Source organism: Malus domestica, chromosome 16 (genome assembly GCF_042453785.1).
Source record: "Malus domestica chromosome 16, GDT2T_hap1".
Taxonomy (NCBI): Eukaryota; Viridiplantae; Streptophyta; class Magnoliopsida; order Rosales; family Rosaceae; genus Malus; species Malus domestica.
This window is the reverse complement of record NC_091676.1, coordinates 5,742,088-5,756,513: the sequence shown is the minus strand read 5'-3', so window position 1 is coordinate 5,756,513 and position 14,426 is coordinate 5,742,088. Positions and strand designations below refer to the sequence as shown.

The following is a 14,426-nucleotide window of genomic DNA, read 5'->3' as shown; positions in this document are numbered from 1 at the left end:
GATTTGAATTAGTATTTTTGCTTTTATTGTCAAACAAGTGGGATTTAACATCAAAATCTGGAAGCTTGGGATGAAATTTCGAACAATGATGCATGAAAATGGAAACCGCAGTTCAAACAGACTGGGAAGATAAACATACCGATGAGGAGGGGAGTTGACGAAAGAGTATAGAGCAGTGCCTTTATCGACCGTGGAGAGAAGAGGGGAATCATGGTCGTTGATGACGTCGACGGAAAGTGTCATCGGTACTTGGGTTGACTTCAGCTTCTTCACGCTTTCGTATAGAATTTCCCAGCAAGCAGCTCCGAAGAATCTGTTCTAAATGCACTGTCAATGATAACTGACTGATAATACAAGAAAGAAAGAGACTCTGCATACATTATATATTTCAGGACAGCAACATTGTAGATCTGGTATCGCAACAGAATTGGAATGCACGGGAATATGATCCCAATAACCGTTATCCTTCATCCTCTGCTACGATAAAGCTGTTGCTTGAGGAACCTAAGAATGAAAATGCAAGCAGCATACAAATATATGAACTACAGCAATGTAGAAAACCAACACAACACCAGGATTACCATTTGAATATCAGATTCACAACAACTAATGTATAAAAACATGCAATCTGGTATAACAACTCACCTGGACGTATCACCATTGAAGAATCAACACAAGTAGTCTTCTGCTTCCAACACTCAACAATGCTCCTCTCTAAGTGAATAGGGTTTTAGATGTCGAAAGAGTGTACATGTGGAAGCAGGGACTTGTTCTATTTATACAACCACACATATAGCTAGAGATTCACTCGGTCCAGCCTATTATCAGAAAGAGCGATTATCTCTATCTCTTTAACAAGTTTAAATAGGTCAGCTGCAATATAAAGAGAGATACATCGCGCGGTTGGGCATGACTAGTTTGTGCTGAAATTTGATAGATTTACCTCTCACAAACCTTTTTCTTTTGTGAGAAAAGAAAGCCTGTGATACACAACAACTAACCAGCCATACTAAGATTAGCAAAGTACCGATCTTTTAATCCGCCAATCGCTACAAATAACCTACATTTCCCCCCTCTCTTACTTAACATCAAGGTTTTCGTTTCAGCTCTATCAAACAGAATTCCACACTACGACTTGAAAACACATGAACTGCGGACGATGACGAAAAGGGTAAACATTCTCTAGCAACAGATATTTGACCAACATTGCTATGTAACACGTCTTACCACAATAACTCAGATAGTAGAGTCTTAGGGAGATTCCAACACATCTGCTCGCATTCGACACCTTCCCGATTCACCTGAAAGTAAACCCTAAAAATATTAGCCCTAATTCATTTCCAAATATGGGATCGATCAGCTCAACTTCTCACCTTAGATATAGATTTTAGCTAATATGTTGGTCACGGCCAATCCCAACGTCAATAAATCAGCTTAGACTGTGCACTACAAATTAAACATAATTAATTAACCACTAATTAAGCTCATTAATCAAAATGCCTAAATAATAACTGAGAAATGAAGCTTCAAAATCCTGAGAATTGCATTGAAGTGGCAGTGGTTGTAATTAAGCAGAGAGCGATATGCTTACCTGCTGGCGTCGGCGACGAGAGCGATGTCCGAAACGGTGCGGTTAAAGAGGACGACCAGGAGGAAGGCGCCCCCTGCGTATATCGGCAAGCTCCGAGCAGCGGCGTCGTTGTTGGAGACCCAATTTCTCTTGGGCTTTGGGCCTCTGTAACGCGTGTCTGAGCCCTAATGGTGCGCGGGAAAGCAGGGACGAGACGACGTCGGATAGGGCATTTTGGAGTCCGTGGAATTGGACTGCGGAGCAAGGTTCCCGCTTCTGTGGGATAGGTGACGTGGCTTGGTATTTGGTATTTTTGCCCTTGATTGGAAACGGCCTGTCGTTTAGCTGAGTTCAGTTCCACGCTCTCTCGGTCCGGAAAAGGATCCTCGCCGGATCTTTTTTCTAAGGATCCTAGGAATTTTGTGAATATGATCATTTATTATACATCATGCGATCAGAAATCATTTCAAAATTTAAAATTTAAAATAAAATATAAATAGTACCTAACGAAAACTAACCGCACGATATACGATGAACGGTCACGATCACGAGATCCTTAAGATCTTCAAGAAAAGGATCGGGCGAGGATCCTTTTCCCCCTCAAGATTTAGATCATCTCCGAATCCCCTCACTGGAGATCCTGGGGATCAATGCGCCACAACCGTTCATCAAAGATCGTGCTGCTACAATTAAATCCTTTTTATATTTTTTTAAAGTAAAATAACCTTGTTTTGCAAGAAAAATGTAAAATAAAATAAAATTGTGACCACACGATCTTTGATGAACGGTTATGGTGCATTGATTCCCGGAATCTCCAACGAGGGGATCTAAATCCTCCCCCTCAGTCCCTTGTGGTTTGCACATCGATGAGATTTATGACTTTTGCTGACTAGGACTTAGAATCTAACAATTAACAACTTTCACTTAACAACTTTTTTTGGACTTGGACTATAACTAAACCACACTAACTTTTTTGGGCTCGGACTGGGCCCATAGTTGACCCCATTTCCTTGTCAAAGGATTGAATTGGAAATGAAAACCCTCTAAATTCAAGTCATACTTCTTGTTTGGGTCGAAGAATACCATTTTAAAGAAGATTAGAATGAATAAGTTTTCTTCTTGAATAATCATTCTCCTGCCTCTCGGTCACAATATTTTCATATCTTCTTTCAACATATCTTGAGTCTCTTATCCATTCCAAAATCCAAACTTGTATATCACTTAACAAACGAGGCCATTAGTTGTAGCCATTTTACCGGACTAAGCTAGATATTACCTCTTGGGAAAAAGTTACAATATATTTCATATTTCATAATTATTTTTAGTTTTCCATTTTCATGTTTGTGATATAGGAAAGTTGGAGATAATAAAAGATGAAGAAGGGCAGTAGGAAGGAGAGGAAGAAAAAAAAAATTAATAATTACAAAACGCTGAAATAAAACCAACTTTTTAATAGTGTTTTTTTCTCCTTCTAGGTTTTTAGAGTTCGTTTTGTAATGCATTTCTTCTACATCTCTACTTACTACACTCTAAATATCATCACTCTTCAAATAAACGCATGGTTTGTTATCTTGCAGCATTGGGTGTAGTGTAGCACATGCATACTGATGGAGGTACATCCCCGTATTAACATATCCTCGCACAGCTGTTACAATCAGAGCCATAGACTTCCCCCTGCAATATGATCAACACGTTTATGGTCAAATTTTAATATCTACTAGGTCGGCACTCTTGAAGACAAAAAGGTTGTTCCTGTTGATAAATTACTCATTTTATACATTACGTTATTTCCATAAATCCGACATGATAGCTAAAGAAAAATAGTATGAAACTACGAATATTATTTCACTAATTAAAATGAAAGAAATACTATATTTTATAGATGATTACATAATTCATAGAACTACATTGTCACTGATTTATTAAAACTAATTATATAAAGAGAAAACTAAAGCGAACCTAATATTAGGGGCAAAAAACGTTTAATCCTTGGCTATACTAAATAACTAATACCTTCCGACAGTTGCAGGCTGTGCTCGACATCAAGTATCAAACCATGCCCGTCCGTACACTAGTATTGCTCTTGTTTTTTTTTTCTTTTTTTCTGATAATTAAGCTATAGCTGCACAACTGTTTATTGAAATGAACGGCAACAACGAATGCAATGATAATGCATGTAATTAATTAACAGTTAATTAAGGAAATTAAACTCTAAATAAGCTTGGTAGTTTTGTATGATTAGGGTTTCCTTATCGTTAAGATACTAGGGTAGACAAGTCAACATCAAAGTATTAAATTTGTGTGCCACTGCCCCGTTGCCATTGGATTTGTAGAGCTTTCTGTAATTTGTTATGGATATTTGCGATACTAATTCACCTTTCATTGATCATGCTCATGTATTCAAAATTTTAAATATCTATTCTAATGGAAATATCTATATTGATTGTCCAGTTCACCGATACGTGGAGCAATATTTTGTTATCGAAGGATGTTTTCAGAAGATATTGTGTCAATGTAAATTAGATACGTGATGAGAAAATTAAGTGATATAAATTCTCACACGTGTAAAGATGATCGACAAAAAATCATCACACGCTCATAAATAACTAATTGTAACATATCTTTTAATTTAGAGAGTTTTAATAAAACACTTCTGGTACTGTTCACTTTTAACGAAAAACCATATTTATATATTTCCCTAGTATTATTTACTATACATTTAAAAATGATTTTTTATTAAAAAATAAATTTTTTTAAATTTTTCGTTAATTTTTCTTTTAATTTATTCTTTAACTACCAATCAGAAATCCTCACGCATACAAAACTGAACGACGGAAATTTTCACACGTTCATAAGCGATCGAGAAGAGGATATGGTCTAGTTTAATTAACATTCACTTTCAATTAAATTACCTGGGAAAACAAGTTAAAAAGAAATAAAAAAAGATGTGTTGACCGATGATCCAAATCCAACGTTAGGTTGGAGACATCGATCACTGCGGTTGATCCAGGGTGGCTCTAGAAAACAATTTATCCGATGCCATTGTTACCCAATCTCAAGACATGTCGTCCTATCGAAAGATGATACCAATCAATCGATTGAATGTCCAATCCAAGTCAGAAAACTTATCTCAACGTGGATATGAGATGACCTTGTCTTTGTTTGATAATGACCATTGCTTGCCCTACGGGCTACACCAGTACAATTATGTGTCTCGCTTGTTTAGTTATTTCATCAGTATCCAATTTTAGTCTCACACTTGGTACCATAATTCAAATGGCTTCTTCTGCATTCGATCTCACAGTTGAAATTAAGAAGTGTATATGAAAAATAAAAAATAGGTATGCTGATAGCTAGTTGATTTTGATTTAGGAGAGTTTAAATCTTTTACACTTATTTTGTGTATGACCACTTTTATTATTGATGAATATGTGTTAAGTTTATAACAACAGAATGGAAAAAATTAATTTTATAAACATGTGTTAATCAATATAAAAGACATGGAGTTGTCACACACAAAATTAGAGGCTTTCGTATGTTTCTAAATGTTGGAATATCCAATACCACCGCTCAATGCTACCTATTTTAATTCTATCATGTGATATGCGTGAGAACACGGTCTATCATCGTGTGAACACAATTATCTTATGTCTGCATACTGGAGTCAACAGATTGGACAGTAGGAGATTATAATTCTTTATCTTCTTTCTTTTGCTTTTCCAATTAATTTGGTTTCAATATTTTAATAGCTTTCTTCTAATTAAAATTGTTGAATGTCATCTTCAACCGAGGATTGTCCAGATGACTCGTTTTAGCATTATGGCTCTCTAATATATTAATATTTTAATAAACAGTACATAGCTATATTTACCTCCATCTCCAACCGATGGTCATATGGCTCGTTTTAGCCCTGTCACAAAAAACCGTCTCCAACCGAGGGTCATATGGCCAAACATAATTTATTATTTAAATTTAAAAACTACAACTTATATTTAAAAACGATAAATTAAAATGGTGTAGGAATGCTGAAAATTTTGTGAGAAATGGTGAATGAATGGTTTAGGTATTTATAGGAAAAAAAAATTAGAATTTTTAAGAATTCAAATAAAAAAGGCCCAAAAAACAAAAACCAAAACAAATTGAATCCAATGGTAACTAGTCAACTAGCCGTTGGATTCAAATTTATGTTTAAGCATTCATGTCGGATACAGCTGACAGGAATAAATTTATATTAAATATATTCATGTCAATTATTGTCACATCCCGGGCCCAGGTCCACCACATCCCGAGCCCGTTCCACCACCGTAACACGATATTGTCCGCTTTGGGCTTACCATTCCCTCACGATTTTGTTTATGAGAACTCATGAGCAACTTCCTAGTGGGTCACTTGTCCTGGGAGTGCTCTAGCCCATTTATCACTTAACTTTGGAGTTTCTACAGAACCCGAAGCCAGTGAGCTCCCAAAAGGCCTCGTGCTAGGTATGGATGAGAATATACATTTAAGAATCACTTCCCTGGGCAATGTGGGATGTTACAATCCACCCCCCTATGGGCCCAACGTCCTCGTCGGCACACTTCCGGTCAGGGATTGGCTCTGATACCATTTGTCTCATCCCGGGCCCGGGTCCACCACATCACGGGCCCGTTCCATCACCGTAGCATGATATTGTCCGCTTTGGGCTTATCATTCCCTCACGGTTTTGTTTCTGGGAACTCACGAGCAAATTCCTAGTGGGTCATCCATCCTGGGAGTGCTCTGGCCCCCCTCTCGCTTAACTTCGGAGTTCCTACGAAACCCAAAGCCAATGAGCTCCAAAAAGGCCTCGTGCTAGGTAGGGATGAGAATATACATTTAAGGATCACTCTCCTAGGCGATGTGGGATGTTACAGTTATAACTTATATCTGACAAGATTGCTGGAATTTTTAGCCAGTCCTTTGGCCCTTTCAGATTCTGTGGGGCTCACGAGCTCTCTGGCTTAGCCCTCGGTTGGAGACGGTTTTCAGGCTATTTTGACCCTCTGACCCTGTAGACCATTCGGTTGGAGATGGTCTTAAATGGTTGTGCAATACGTCAGAAAAGCTTGATTATATATATTATATAGCGGTTAAGTTCGTTTTTCTATTCATATTATAAGTTATTTAAAAGTAAATTTTAACGCAACTATTTTATACAAATATAATATGCATGTTTTTAATGTTTTTAGTGACGACCTAGGGTTCAATTGATCAACCCAGTCTGGTTATTAGTTTGGAGAAACCGAATAACTAAAGACAAAGCTAAGCACAAAAATCGCAATATGTAATTAACAGTTGACGGAACTGGGTGTCGAAGAATAAGAAAGTTACACTTGTAGCCGCCGAAGAATAAGAAAGTTACTACGCTTAACAACGCACACATGCATGTGACTACAGACAAATTGCCGAAGAAAACAAGATGCAGACAGAACAGAGAACACACCTAATAAGAAAAGTAAACGTAGATAAAAAGATGAAACGAATCAAATGCTTTGAAAGCAGCGTAACAAATTAGGAACACGTGCTTCCAAAGAGACAGCGCATCCATAAAATGACATGGCCTATGGCCTTTCTGCTTTGAACAAAGCCCATTCACCGCACACTCACAATCTCCCATGATTTGGAGAAATTTCGTGTTTGACGTATTGACAAGTGATATTATTAATCCCCTTGACTGAAATAATTGATATGTAATTGAGTTAAGTTATGATATTAATGAACATATTGATTTATAGAAATTTAGTAATATAACTTGAAATTGTTACAATATAGACAGACTGAAAAACTTGAGAAAATTGAAGAAATGGTTTCTTAATTTTAATCCAATTGAACCAATGATCCCTTAATTAAAAATTCATGATAATTGTTCTCTTAAGTCATCAAAACGTGTAGCTATGATCCTTTTCGTCAACTTCGTCAAAATGAGTCATGTTTGAATGATCATTTATACGATTGGGTTAACGTTGATGAACCATTACTTCAATTAAGTTAAAGTTGAGAGATCCTTTCCTACTTAATTCAACCTCACGTGCGTAGCATATGACTTATTTTTACGAAAGTTCTAACATAGTTGACGAAAAAATATCATAACTGCATGTTTTGATGAGTTAAGAGATCAATGGTTGTGAATTTTTAGTTGAGGGACCAATGGCCAGAAATTTTTAGTTGAGGAATTATTATTTCATTGAATTAAAGTTGAGGAACTACTGCTACAATTTTCTTGAAAAACTTTTCCATGTTGTACATGCTATTACTTACGTGGTCTCACATGGTTGGGTATGAGAGCTTACGGTGGACAAATCTTTTGTATACTTTGCGGGTCTCACTCACCAATAGAAAATCAGGAGAAAACGAAAATAAAAAGAGGGAGAAAGTGATGGTAAAAAAATAAAAAATAAAAAATAAAAAAAGGAAAGCAAAAGGGCATCCGTCCACCACCACCAAGGGGGTGGAGAGCCACATACAAAGGTTGAGGTTAAAGATAGAAGTTTTGTAGTGAAAGGTGATGGATGGGGTCCAGGCCTTACTTATCATCCACAACCACATCCCATCCCACCACCAATATCCACCCCCATGGCTGATATCCAATGGACGATCTGAATAACGTGAAGGCATTGAGACAACGATGTCTTTCTCAAAGACTCATCGAATATGCCCAGTCGACGGTGCAGAAATCACTTTGGCCCTCCACCATCGCTTTTTTCCATATATTAGTTTTTTTAGAGAACTGCTATTAACACTTTAAAAATCTCATTCTACACTTCTCACAAGTGTATTTTTATTTCTAATTATAGAAAGTTTGAAGTGCTAAATGAGATTTTTGAAATGCTAATAATAATTTTTCTTTTAAATGTTGAATTATTTTAAGCAAATAATTTTCTACAGTGGTCTTAATTAACAATAATACTTGTTGTAGCTAGGATAATATATAAAAACTATAGCTCACAGATTAATTAACCTGTCAACTAAAAAATATATATTAAGAATACACAGGATTTCATTTAAGAACACATAGGATTTCATATTTACACTTAGAGAATGGGATGATATTTTAAGTGGATACAACTTATGAAAATTTTTATATAACTGATATAATTTTTCTTATAAAAAAATATAATTTATTTCTGTTCTAAAAAAGAAACATAAATCCTATACAGTGCAACATATTATATGACAACAAACTATATATCAACATAGTAATAATTAAAATTATTAGTTTTGTGATTTTTCAATTCAATTTTAAAAATTAAAATAAGTTTCAAGTTGGAACCACTGTTCTTGTTATAAAAAATTAACAATATAAAAAGTGGAGAATTAACTTACTTATTAATTAGCTACTAATCATTAGTGTCCAATCTCAAAAGGCAATATGCACGAAACGAAATAAATAATTTGGCAAAAACCCTACCACCAACCAATCCAAACAAGTAAAGACATCCGCTACATAACGAACGGTGTAGATACATTTAAATTTTAATCCAACAGATGGTACACATAAATCTCATCCAGGTTATTAGCCTACTGTGGACATTACTATGGCACAGAGGCTTGGTTGTATCGACGACAAGTATCCCCATACTGAACGGCCCTGATTCGAATTTTAACAATCCGTGGAACCCTAAACATGAACCGTCCGATTTTAATTCCACGGTCCATGTTCGTACACAGAAACCCTAAAATATACGCAAAACGCAGGGTTATTAATTACATCCGCAACTATATATGAGCCACAGCAGCCCTCATTTTTCTCTTTCATTAGACAAACCAATTCCTGTCTTTTCCCAAGACTATCACCTTTTTCTTCCTTTCTTTCCTTGCATGCCTTGTTGAAATACCACCATCACCTACACCCACAACAACGTGTGAGTCGCCGGAGAAGATCATGTCTCGCACGTGCTCTCAGTGTGGGAACAACGGCCACAACTCCCGCACTTGCACGGATGCCAGCGGCGGAGTCGGTGGTGGCGCGACCGCCTCTGCCGAGAATGGTATCATGCTTTTTGGCGTTAGAGTCACGGAGGCAAACGCGTTCAGAAAGAGCGCCAGCATGAACAACTTGTCCCAGTATGAGCAGCATCTGCAGGCCGACTCAAACGCCGACGCCGGTTATGCTTCTGACGACGTCGTCCACGCCTCTGGACACCGCCGCGAGCGCAAGAGAGGTATGTAGTACGTACTCGTGGACCTTTTTTTATTTTTTTTATTTCTTTATTAGAACGAGAAATCAAACTTAGAAATCTCATGCGCAAGCGTCTTGCTGATCTAATCTGGAGTTTAATTATATTAATTTGTTCATTTATTTGGATTAATTATTTTTCACTTGACTAATTGTTGGATTGGTTGGTTTTTGATATGGGAAGGTGTTGCGTGGACGGAGGAGGAGCACAAGCTGTTCTTGGTGGGCTTACAGAAAGTAGGGAAAGGAGATTGGAGGGGGATTTCTAGGAACTTCGTGAAGACTCGTACGCCGACTCAGGTGGCGAGTCATGCTCAGAAGTACTTTCTCCGGCGCAACAACCATAACCGTCGACGCCGCAGATCTAGTCTTTTCGACATCACCACCGATACCCCTGTATGTGCTATCGATATTTTAATCATAGTTAATTATATATTAATTTCCTTAGTTTTTTCTTTAATCCGAATCGATAACGATATTTCATTAAAAGTTGAATAAAGTTAAGGGAAGGGTGCCAGGGTGCATTTTTTCGTGGACCAAATCTTGATCTGGAGAGAGAAAAGCACAACAAACAAACATAATAAATCCCTACATAGTCCCCACTGGTAACACAAAACATAAGCACCAGCGGTGCAAATCTATCATAATTAATTGCCTTAATTTTAGTTCATGCCTATTGTTATTTCCATGAGTTTGATTTGTCTTTTGGCGCATATTTACTCACCGTCCTCAAGCGGTGGCAATCTTCACCATTCTACTTATCATTTAAAATTTAAAATTTATAGATTACACAAATCACTAAATTTAAGGTTCAGATTTATTGTTTGACATTATAACTAAAATCAACTTGACATTGTAGCAACTTTTCTACGTTTAAATATGTCATTGTTAATCATGAGTTATGAGCAAACGATTTTACACGGCATTTTCTTGCGCCCAAGTCCGATTACTTTCTTTTTAGTAGATTAGTATAATCTATAATATCGTCTTGTTAAAAAAGCCATGGATTATATTAATTGTGTACTTTAAATATGTGCAGTTGAATTCATTGATGGAAGAAGATCTAGGCGAATCCTCACCAACAGTTGTACCAGTATTGCCATTCCCACCACAGCCAGAGTCTAATTTGGGTTGCAATTTTCTTGGAGGGTTTCCAGTTTCGACTTTCCCGGTTGCTTTTTCTCCGGCAGCCCTGCCGGGTGAAGGCTCACCGACAGAAAGTAAGCTGACATCACTAGGATTAAACATGAAGTCATTAGAAGACATGCAGCAGCAGAGCCAGACAAAAGTCGCACAAACAACTACTGAGCTCATCCGTCCGATCCCACTTCATCCTCCGGTCGTCCCTCCTTCTAAAATGGCCGGTCTTAACTTGAACAAGACGTACTCATCGTCACCCACCAGGGATCCACTGCCATTGTCTCTGAAGCTCTCTACGACTCCGTCCGAGGAGCAATCGCCCACGACCCCGTCGCATTCGTCTGCGTTTCAGGCCATGTCTAGCGGCTCTGATAGTGTCATTAGCGTTGCTTAATTAAATGTAATATTGAACAATTTGACGTCGATGTATGTCGTACGTGTGTGTTATAATAGGGCCGGCAATGTAGCACTAGCTAGCTAAAGCAGTATGGTGGCAAACGGAAATTAATTATTTGGTGGGCCCGAGATTAGATCGACCAGTGTGACTAATTAGGGGCAAAAGGGTGATTAGCGTTTATGTAGTTAGTTGATTAGGTGATTAATTTGCTTATTTTGTACAGGATGGTTGGGTTTAATTTATATAGATTTAGGACAAGATAGGTGATATGTCGGTTTCAGTCTTCTCGCAGTGGTGGGGATTCTTGTGATTGATTTTTATTTGGTACCTATTGGGCTGGAATGTTAATAGAGCACCAGGTGCGCACTGTTATTTGGTCCTCTGGCTGGACCCTTTGCAACTTAAAAATATAGTACCAAATTGATTGATAGAATAAAATACAGGAATCATTTTGATTTAAGCTAAAAATAAATAAACGTGTTTTTCGTCTCTTGATTTCTACCAAATAAAAAAGTGAAGAGTACACGTATTGTATCATATGGAATTTGTTTGGTTTATTTTTCTTCTTCCTTTTATTTAAAACATACGTCTTGAAATCTTTTTCATGTCCAATCATATAGAATTGAATCAATGAACTAGTGCGCATAACGAATACTCAAATCAGGTTCGAATGGTGGACGATTTCCTTGCACTTTCTTATGTGATCATAGATCATTGGTATATTAAGTATAATCTCTCAAATCAATCAATTGTATTAAAAAAAGAGTGGGGAGTACAGCTCAAAAAACAAACTACAAAACAGTAATGGTCACAACACGAGTACGAGAGACTCTAGAATCATTTATGAGAGCTGGTCTAATCCAAATATGACACTCATCAAATACAAAATTTTTAATATTCATATTAAAACTTCAATTAGCCAACTGATTGTTATAATATTCTTCTATCTGAATAGCATTATTTTTCAAGAAAAGCAGTGTTGTATATATAGTGTGCACTAGCACAAGATGCTGATTGATGTGGCAAAACACACACCGATGATATTGAAAGAAAGTTGGTTGCCACCCTATTTTACAAGACAAAATGAGTAAGGAGTTGTTCTCTATCAATCATTAATCTTTTTTTCGTCCAAATAAACAATTCCTTCACTGTATTTTTTTTTTTTAGCAAATGATACTATATTAAGGGGAAGGGGTGAACTTAGCCTCACAATAGCTAGCAACAATGTGGTTCAAATTCGTCTTTGGTGAGAATCAAATCTAAGACTTCTCACTTACAAGTGAAGAGGAATATCACTAGATCGTAGTGCTAAGTGACAACAATTCCTTCACTTTGCTAGGCAATATACATTTCATCATGTGCATATTTTATATGTACGTTGGGTTGATTTTTTTTTTTTAAAGGGACCAAGTAGCTTTCTCATGACAATTCACTTTTTAGAGGGCTGGAAAGACCCACAAAGGCATTTCATTCTCCACATGGCTAACATCGTGTGATCGCACAACGCCAAGAATTGAACCCAAGACATGCCTTGTGAAATACAAGCCTGAAATTTGTATGTTGGGTTGATAAGAAAGTTATCTTAAGAACTAATTTTTGCCACTCTAAGAAGTAACTGAATAGGTAAATTACTGGTGTGATTTAAAATATATTAGTTATAAATAGGCTTATTTTTAATCTACGCCCCTTAAAACTTTATTTTGATCTCAGTATACCTCCTGTCACTCAAAAGTATCACTTTATTTCTTGAAACTCAAAATTCGTTCCATTTTGATTTGTAGACTCTTTATTCTTTGTGAAACTTATAGGTCACATCTTAAAACATACGTGGAACCTAACACCCAATAAGACTATACCAAAAGTGCAATAAATTTGATTATAAATCTCCATTATGCGTTAACATTCAATAATCAGAGAATGTTAAGTTTAAAAGAAATTGAAGAGATGAAAAACAAAAAAAGAGATTGATTAGCCTGAAGTACCCAAATCAAACTCACATAAGAAATTAACAGATCTAAGGCAACGTGGAGTGAATTTTGAGTTTTATATAGAAACTTTCAAGTTTCAAGGGGCAAAATGAGATCAAAATCGAGTTCCAGGGAGCAAAGTGAAACGAACTTTGAGTTTCAGGGAATAAAGTAGTGACTTTTGAGTTATAAGGAGTAAAATGAAATTAAAATCCAGTTACAGGGGTAGTTAAAAATAAACCTTATAAAATTGCATGCTACTTGTTAGATACCTGCAGGATCTCTACTTACCATTTAACAGTGTTGCATATTTTTCTGAAACGCACCTTTGAAGTTTTATGAGATACATCAAAGCCGTTAAATAATTTCACAAATTAAAACAACTTATTGGAATCACACACACACACATATATATTATATATAAACATGAAAAAGCTAGATGGAAATATATAACAAATTATGCAGGAGAACATTATTCTTCCAAGTACTTCTGAACTTTAATTATTCCAGGAATTATACCAACAAGCACACATATGCTTAAGAATTCAAGTGCTGCTTGGATATTTTGGGAGCTGGGGCAGGCCGTGCATGTGAATGACGTTTGGAAGATACTATTCCAGCCGTAGTAGTACTAGGAGTAGGGTTCACTGCTGGTTGATCGTTTTGGTTTTGAATCTTGCCATGCACCCTTTTAATATAAGCTTCAGCTCTCCCATCAACATCGCTGCCTGCTTCGCTCTTACTATTCTTACAAGCGTCCGATGACTGAGTACTTGTAGTTGAAGTAGCAGCAATAGTAGTACTAGTATTCTGATCTGTGCTTGGTAACTGCATCACGAAGGAGAACGGCTTTGATTCATTTTCCGGTTCCCGCAACCTTTTCTGCGGGCTTCTGGGACTTTGAGGATCTGGGACGTCTACTTTGGTAACTTTAGCAGGCGCTTCTGCGGGATTTGGCGGAGGCCTGGTCATGGTTGTTGCAAGATGGATATTGCCAAGAGAAAGAGATGAAAGTTTAATGACGTTTGCCACCAAAATCATTGACTTTTCACACAGAGATTTGTTCTTGCGACTAGTGGTACTACTACCCTTGTGTTTCATGGCTTCCCGAATTTGAGCAAACAAAAGAAACCAAAAAGGAAGGAAATTAAGTCAAGT

General features: G+C 36.8%; 1 protein-coding gene across 1 annotated transcript; it reads left to right on the top strand.

The window, feature by feature from the left end:
* Positions 1-9,132: 9,132 nt before the first annotated feature.
* LOC103402962 (transcription factor MYB1R1) lies at positions 9,133-11,739 on the top strand. Its single transcript, XM_008341748.4, has 3 exons — positions 9,133-9,750; positions 9,949-10,160; positions 10,804-11,739. The coding sequence occupies exons 1-3, from the start codon at positions 9,471-9,473 to the stop codon at positions 11,296-11,298; spliced, it is 987 nt and encodes a 328-aa protein (XP_008339970.1). The 5' UTR covers positions 9,133-9,470; the 3' UTR covers positions 11,299-11,739.
* The last annotated feature ends 2,687 nt before the right edge of the window (positions 11,740-14,426 follow it).